The sequence below is a fragment of the Physcomitrium patens genome, chromosome 12, assembly GCF_059467195.1.
Source record: "Physcomitrium patens ecotype Gransden chromosome 12, ASM5946719v1, whole genome shotgun sequence".
Lineage (NCBI taxonomy): Eukaryota > Viridiplantae > Streptophyta > Bryopsida > Funariales > Funariaceae > Physcomitrium > Physcomitrium patens.
In genome coordinates this window covers 8,229,973-8,237,585 of record NC_143421.1, presented here as the reverse complement: position 1 = coordinate 8,237,585, position 7,613 = coordinate 8,229,973, and the positions used below count along the sequence as shown (strand labels likewise).

Here is a 7,613-nt window from a genome sequence, read left to right as displayed (position 1 = left end):
TATATATATATATATACACACACACAAATCTTTTGGTGGTAGGAGGGGGAGGTTGGGGGGTATGGCCTTGTAGGTATTCATTTATGTCAAAAAATATCAAAATAATTGAAACCACTCTGAATAAAGGTACAGTTTCCTAGTGTAAATCTCGACAAAGATATTATTACATTACATGGCAACTCTGTAATACAAAGTTACTTTGAATAAATAAATAAATTCTCAGTAATCTTGAAATATTGAAACATGTCATTTAAAAATCATTTGTTTGTGCCATGTATGCTGGAATCTGCAAAAGTCAAACAAATAAATATAATTAAACACAGTACATTAGAGCTGCATACATATTTTGTTGAAACCAACTAAGCCCTTGAGTATCAACATACTTACTCTTTAACTCATTATAAATGTTAGCTTCTGATTCCTAAATGAATACTGTACATAGTACATTGTGTGGTATTTGCCATTGAACCTATTGTGAATACAAACCTTGTATTCTCATTTAGTAAAAATGATTTTGCTCCTAATTGTACTATTTCAGCATTGTCTATGGTGATGAGGTGCATATTGATGCATATTGAATTTCATTATTCTAGGTGTTATTGGAGGTGATGAAGCTCTGTAACTTCATCATTTTAAAATCATTCAAGTATTATTCAGCTTTTGAAACCCTCTTCATTAATTTTTTGTAATGTTGAGCACATTACATCAAACATGTTATTTTTTAAGAGATTATCATTTAAGTGTGTCAAAGACATGTGCTTCATTTTTGTGCATACTGACAGTCTTCTTTTAGTGCCAGAATTTGATGGAGTTTCTATCAAGGTATTAGTGAAGAGTGGCAGTAAAGTATATTACAGATGTTTTTCACTCCATACTTAACGTCACCGACGATTTCAGTATAAATCTGTGATGTAAAATCATGGTTATGAGATAGCACAGATTGGAGACATCAACTTGATAGTAATACCTCAACTTGTTCAATTGAGGTATGCAAGCAACACACTTTGAAGTTTAACAAATACCGTTTTGTTCATTCAGTGGTTGGCAAAATTGATGGGGCATTTATCAAGCACCAGGTTCTAATCAAATCTTGGGTAAAAAGACAGTGATGATGCTAAGAGCGTACCAAGCTAGAGGGAACAAGGAACGAAGTTTGGATTGCTATAGAAAAATTGCAATACTTGTCTCTTTCACCAAATATGGGACGACAATGCATGTTTAGCCAAACATCAGAATTCATTAGATATGTATTCGTAGCAATTGACTACAAATACACAACAATTACTTCACAAAAATAACAGTAACAACTGTTGCATATTTGTAGCAATTACTTAACGATATTTACAATAACAATATCCTGTACTGCAGTGCTCCTGAGAGCTGCCTTTTAACAAAGGTAGAATAATGAGGATGCAATTCAAATGAAAAAGCTGACGGAATGATTTGCGGAAGAGGTTTGTTTGATGATATAAAGAGAAGTTCACATTTGTGTATCCTGTTCCATTTTTTAAACAAAAATGAAGCACATGTCTTTGACATACTCAAATAAAATTTTCTTACCGGAAAAAAATACCCTAAAGACCATTTTGAACTATACAGCTACTGGTTCAGCTGCCTTCTCTGACACCACTGCGTGATCTTCAAGCTGCAAGAACCCGAAACAGTAATACGTGAAAAATTAGTAATCAAATTGAACCTCCTATTCGCAGCACCTATAAAATCACGAACATTTGCCACGACTTTCAAGGTACCGCATCATTGAGAAGACTGTTGATTTAATAATCATTTAATCATCCTATTCATTCCACGCAACTGTGTAGGGGACTTCTTAAAAAACCAGCAGTTGGTTTTGACCCAGTTATGAAAATTACGTGAGCAGACTTGAACAGCTCATCCAAAACTTCGGATAAGGTGGGGTGAGCGTGCACAGCAAATTTGATGTCCTGTAAAATGAATCACCGAAATCACGTAAGCATCGGCACTGACGGTACAGTGTGAGGATTTCGAGGAAAAGTGTACAAAAAGAAGACTGTTAGGATGGAAAACCACAAACGAAAGCTCGCCCATACTCCATACGGAAAGGACCGGCACAAGCTTGTTCTCACCTTAATGGTATTGCCCATAGCTATAGCATTTGAAGCTTCATGAATGAGATCAGCAGCGTGAAGACCGAGGATATGTACCCCTAAAATCTCTCCAGTGTCGGGTCTATAAATCATCTGCCAACCATTGCGATTATGCATTAGCATTCTGCATCACGAATAACTATTCTCACGTACTACAGATGTCCAATACGAGTAGCTGCTGCGTTTCATGAGTTAAAGAGTTCCATATTGAACTACGCCATACCAACTATGTTCTCCAATCAAACCGCTGTTATAAGCTAAGAGATAATGACATGAATTCTAGGTTACCAAGAGATAATCTACATCACATGGTTAGTTTGCTTAGTCAGGATCGACCACTGTCATGGCCGCCCTGGGTTAGTCTAAAAAATAACAGGCACAACCAGAGAGTAAAAGATATTCGAGCATTCATACCTTGGCTAATCCATCACCCTCGTTTTCAGCTAGTGCCTTGGTATTGGCTTTGAAGCTGGTCTTGGCAACGCTTACTTTGAATCCCTCCTTTTCAGCTAGTGCTCGTGCTTGAGGCTGTCATGAAATGCTCAGAAATTAAGAAACTTCACTTCTGTACGATGCGATCTATTACAGCTGATCTCCACGTGAAAAAACTCTTGAAATATTCTAAGCGGTAAAACCTCACAAATATAGAATTGTAAGCAGTGACCCAAACCATCACCTCAGTAAGTCCAACCATGCTGATTTCAGGGTGTGTGAAACAAGCTGCTGGAACGCTGTTATGATTCAGAACATTATCTCGCCCAGCAATCTGCTCAATGACTGTAAAAGAAAGTCATTAACTCGGTAAGGACTTCAAACTAAAATATCATAAAATTTATCAATTGCGTGGAACCATCGAATAGCTTTGAAGCATTGGAGCATTGAGGATAAAAATCAATAAATATATAAATAAATACTTCATTTATTTGTCTTAGAGCCAATTGACATACCAGAGATGCCTTGGGCACTAGCTGCATGTGCTAACATCATTTTCCCATTGGCGTCACCAATACAATAAAGATTCGGAACCTGTATCACCGTTACAACACAGGCAGACAGGTTTTAATAACTTTCTTGGTAGACACCAACTGCCCCGTTCAGTCATCTAGTAGAGTTAGAATTACTAATGCTCAGACATAGACACACCACAAAAGCCAATACGAGTGCCGTGGAAAAGGTCAACTGCCGCAACAATGAAAGCATGAAGCTCTTAAATGACGATAATTTCATAGAGAAAAAAATTTCAGTCCATTTCATGCTGAAAATGCTTTCACGAACTTAATAACATTATTAATTTATTGCATCGAAATCACTCAGCTGACAGAACTGGTAGTAAACTGCAACACCCTCAGCATCTTATTTATTTGTGCCTAGTATCACATGTCATGACTGAAACTAATTATACAATTATTGTCTTGTTTCTCACCTCACATTTACTGTTGGCTATATGAACTTGAGAGGTATTTTAAACATTTTCAAAACGTATGAAAACATAAATACACTCACCTTGTTTCCCTCCCCGTCCAGCACTTGCATTCGCTCGTCCACAGGTACAAAACCCCTTTGCGTAACTACGTTCACCTGCCACATAAGGTTTTCAACTAGAACGATAAATATAAGCATGGCGGCCGATAACAACTAGCAAAAGTTCGTACATATTCAGTTCGTTAAACCAATGTTCATAAAAAGTGGTTAAATAGAGGGGTTACATTTTCAAGTCCTAGGCCTTTAGTGAATGGCGCACGTCCTGTGGCGATGAGTGCAGCATCCACCTGCATAATAGAATTTGTGACTACTCAGAACTTTGTCACAAAACAAGTAACCAAAATTGAACATGGAATTAAATACACGCAGATTCAATACACAACGATTACCTCGAGGGTCTCCTTCGGCTCCTTAGTCTTTGTGTCCACTAGTTCAATCAAAACTGGCTTTCCGTCCTTTGCTGGCGTGATCTGTAACATAAGAGTGGCATACCAATTCACCTCTACCTATTAAACAAACGTAGGAACATTCACTAGCCATATTGATCAGTGCATCCATTCACGACACACAATAGGAGGTTTAGAAGCATATCCGAAAGCAGAACAATTTACAGCAGATATGTCTTCACGACAAGAAATCTTTACCTTCTTAGCCAAAACACCGACATGATAATCAATTTTGCGAGGGTTAATCAAAATTCTTTGAGCAAGCTTGCCGATCTCAGGATCAAACCCTGGCATCAAACCGTCAAGAGCTTCTATGAATGTCACCTGCCGGGCACGAAAAGAGGTCAACTTGTGAGTCCATACAAGTGATGAAGATATACGACAAAGTGAAAAAATAGAATAAAATAAAAATGCTCCTAGACCGTGAGACAAACGGTTACTGACCTCGCTTCCGAGAGCTGTGTATACATCACTGAACTCTAGACCAATGTAACCGCTGCCAACGATCGCAATCCAGTCTGGAATCCACTCTAACTTCAAAGCGTGATCACTTGTAAAAACGGTCTTTCCTGCATAACCAGGTTTTTGAGTAAGCATCAAGTTCACTTCAAAAACAGTGCTGCAGCTATATCGTTCAGAACATGGGCAACACCTACATAATTTTTCCTAGCCAAACACTAGACAAGGCCATGTTTTAAGGGTTACCCGCAATCTTTGAGTTACAGAATTGACAGTAAAACTGCACTCAGGTTGCTATCTTACGTAGTAGAAACTTTACGTACCAAGAAATGATGCAACAACCTATACTACAACCTGCAGCACTTACCGTCTATTTCAATTCCTGGAGGAACAAATGGAACCGATCCAGTGGCAATAATGATGTTACATGCTGTGATGGTTTTATCAGCAAATCCAATCCTTCCATACTTAACAACCTGGGGAGCCTGTGTGCAGATCACGCAGCAGTCAGACATCCCGTCATCAGAGTCGATCTTCAAGCATGAGTAGTCCCTTACTGAAGTAGTAACTTTTGTGAGACAATAAGGGATTGCACCGGAGAAACTGGCACCAGAAGGTGCAAGTGAAAAAAAACGGAAAAAAACAAACACGTCTTCGTGCACTTCGAGACGGGCACTCTACTGCACAATGGTACACTACTGCTGGGAATTCTCTCGTCACCAAACTCTCAGAACTAATGAGAAGTGGCTCAACAGAAGGGAGGAAATCAATTTCTTCTTCCAAGAAAGCTACTGCCATGATGCTAACAGAGACTTTGAAAGGCTTCAATCTTTCTTATAACGAAGCTGAAATTGCTACCAACATCAAATATTGATACTCTTTTTACAACTGGGGACCAAGAATTAGGGAATATGGATAGAAAGTTGTTTAGAATACATGACAAACCCAAACAATCGCAATAGCTAAGGAATGACGTGGTGACTTCTACTAGACTGTGAGCAACAACCACATGCAAATAAGATGAGATTGAATGGGTACACACCACAACGGATCCGATACCAGTCAGGATGTCAACCCCGAGGGCTTTCATTGAGTTGGTTAGGTTTCCCCGAATCTTGGTTGCCAGGTTGTTGGCATGGTCTGCAACAGCTTGCCTGTCATATTCAGCGGCTGCTACCTGCATCCAGTTCACAAACATCACTTGTTACAACCGGTTGAAGCTCTTCGTATACTCCAAGTATCTTTAGAATTGAAGCAACAGATAGGGCGAAGAGGAACAACAGGTGAATACCTGGATCCCAAGGGACTTGAGGTGATGCTCGTCATGAAGCTCCCGCATACGTCCACTTACAGCGAGAAGCGCCTTGGACGGAACGCATCCTCTATTAACACATGTACCCCCAACAACGTCTCCCTCGACAATTGCTGTCTTTAAACCCTGTAACCCAATTCACAATGTTCAATTTTAAAAGTCTGGCAAGCGGGGCAGAGAGGGATTTCTAGCTAATTAATTGTACAGGAAGAAGTAGATTAAGCAACAAGATGATAAGCTGAGAGACCAAAGGCCTCTCTCTCCGCGTGCCTCCTCTTGTTACACGTTCAAACCAATGCAGTCATCTCAATGGTTCCTATTTCAAGAATTGGGGTAAAAAGCGATTAATTAACAGCCCTATCAAGAAAAACTATCCAATGCGGCGAGTTTACCCTCTCAACAGCATGGAGCGCAGCGCCATGGCCGCCCACACCAGCGCCGATAATCACAACGTCGTAATCAAAAGACTGCGGAGAGCCATTTGTAGCAGCGGCCTCTACCCTCAACCCCCTGTTCCCCTTCACAACAGCGCCTCTGGATGCAGCAACCACCGCTCCAAGCTCGCAAGCCGGCTTTGACGCGGAGAAACACACATTCTTCTTCAACCCAGCATACGAAATGAGCGCCGGCACACAAGAAGACGACGACGACGACGAAGTGTCTGCAAAGAAACTCTGCAATCTGCTGGCGCCCACCAATCCCCTGGACACTGCGATTGCCTCCATTCTCGTCCCACTTCCTCAACTCCCCGCAAAACCTCGAACAAAATCCAAGCAGCGACTCACAAAAACCAAAAGTCACAGCAACTCAAGTATCGAAGTTAGTTCCTCGAGCAGGCAGGACGGAATGGCAAACAGCTGTGCACGAGGCGAGTGAGAATCGATGCAACCGAGGCGAGCTCAGGCACATCACTCGGGGGAAGCTGAGCAAATCAGGAGTGAGCGAGCTAGTCCACAGGAACCCAGGCCCCCAAGCACGGATTCCGCGAAGTCCTACTACTGCATTGATCACTGCCCAGCCCGTGTATGACAAAAGGGAATTACAGCGATATGGATCAGGTACTTTTTAAGGTGCCGAATCAATGACCTCGCCGCGTGCCGTGTGCACTTCGTAGACATAGTTGAAGCATCCCCACCTCCCCTCGGAGCTAACGAACGTCGTTAGTAACGCTCGCTCGAAGTCGAATCTACCCACCTCCCCCACTCTAGTGGAATTGGTCCACTGATCCGGGATTCTGAGCCCGAATCATCATCCACAGCCCTGATCACTGGAAATGCAGCTTCTTCCCTCCGTTCCGCTACTGTCTGCTCTCCACTCATTGGCATCCATAGCTCGCTCGCTCGCACAGCATCTGTGCACACCTCCTCCTCCTCCTCGACTGGCTTCACTGCTCCACAAGTAAAACATGCAAAGCACCGGAATTCATTGCTTTCATGGGTGTTTTGTTGTGTTGTGTTGTGTTGTTGTGTAGAGTTATGCTTCCTTTTGAAGTATGTTTCGTAGTATTCTTCTACGTTGAAGTGTGTAGTCAGTCAGTTATTCATTCATAAGTTGTCACTGGGTTTCTACCTTCTTTGCATTCATTTCCCTGCGCTTTGCATTGTAACTCTCTCATGGCGTTGTCATGTTGAGACCTGGGTTTTTGTGAGGTTTGATCTCAAAGTCACTGCTGTTTTGTAATGAGTCTGTTCATGGCAATTGTAATGGCATTAGCAAGAGGTTTCTTCGCTGCGCATTCTCGACACAAAATTCCATTATATTTTGGGTATTTTTTATGATGAAATGCTA

The 7,613-nt window shown here is 41.4% G+C and overlaps 1 protein-coding gene across 1 annotated transcript; it reads right to left on the bottom strand.

The window, feature by feature from the left end:
* Window positions 1-1,442: 1,442 nt before the first annotated feature.
* On the bottom strand, window positions 1,443-6,737 carry LOC112290022 (dihydrolipoyl dehydrogenase 2, chloroplastic). The gene is made up of 15 exons (XM_024535895.3): window positions 6,218-6,737; window positions 5,805-5,951; window positions 5,556-5,690; window positions 4,881-4,998; window positions 4,499-4,623; window positions 4,253-4,378; window positions 3,998-4,078; window positions 3,833-3,895; window positions 3,630-3,704; window positions 3,074-3,152; window positions 2,803-2,903; window positions 2,541-2,654; window positions 2,106-2,219; window positions 1,872-1,943; window positions 1,443-1,645 (listed from the first exon to the last, which is right to left on the bottom strand). The coding sequence occupies exons 1-15, from the start codon at window positions 6,548-6,550 to the stop codon at window positions 1,592-1,594; spliced, it is 1,737 nt and encodes a 578-aa protein (XP_024391663.1). The 5' UTR covers window positions 6,551-6,737; the 3' UTR covers window positions 1,443-1,591.
* Between the last annotated feature and the right edge of the window lie 876 nt (window positions 6,738-7,613).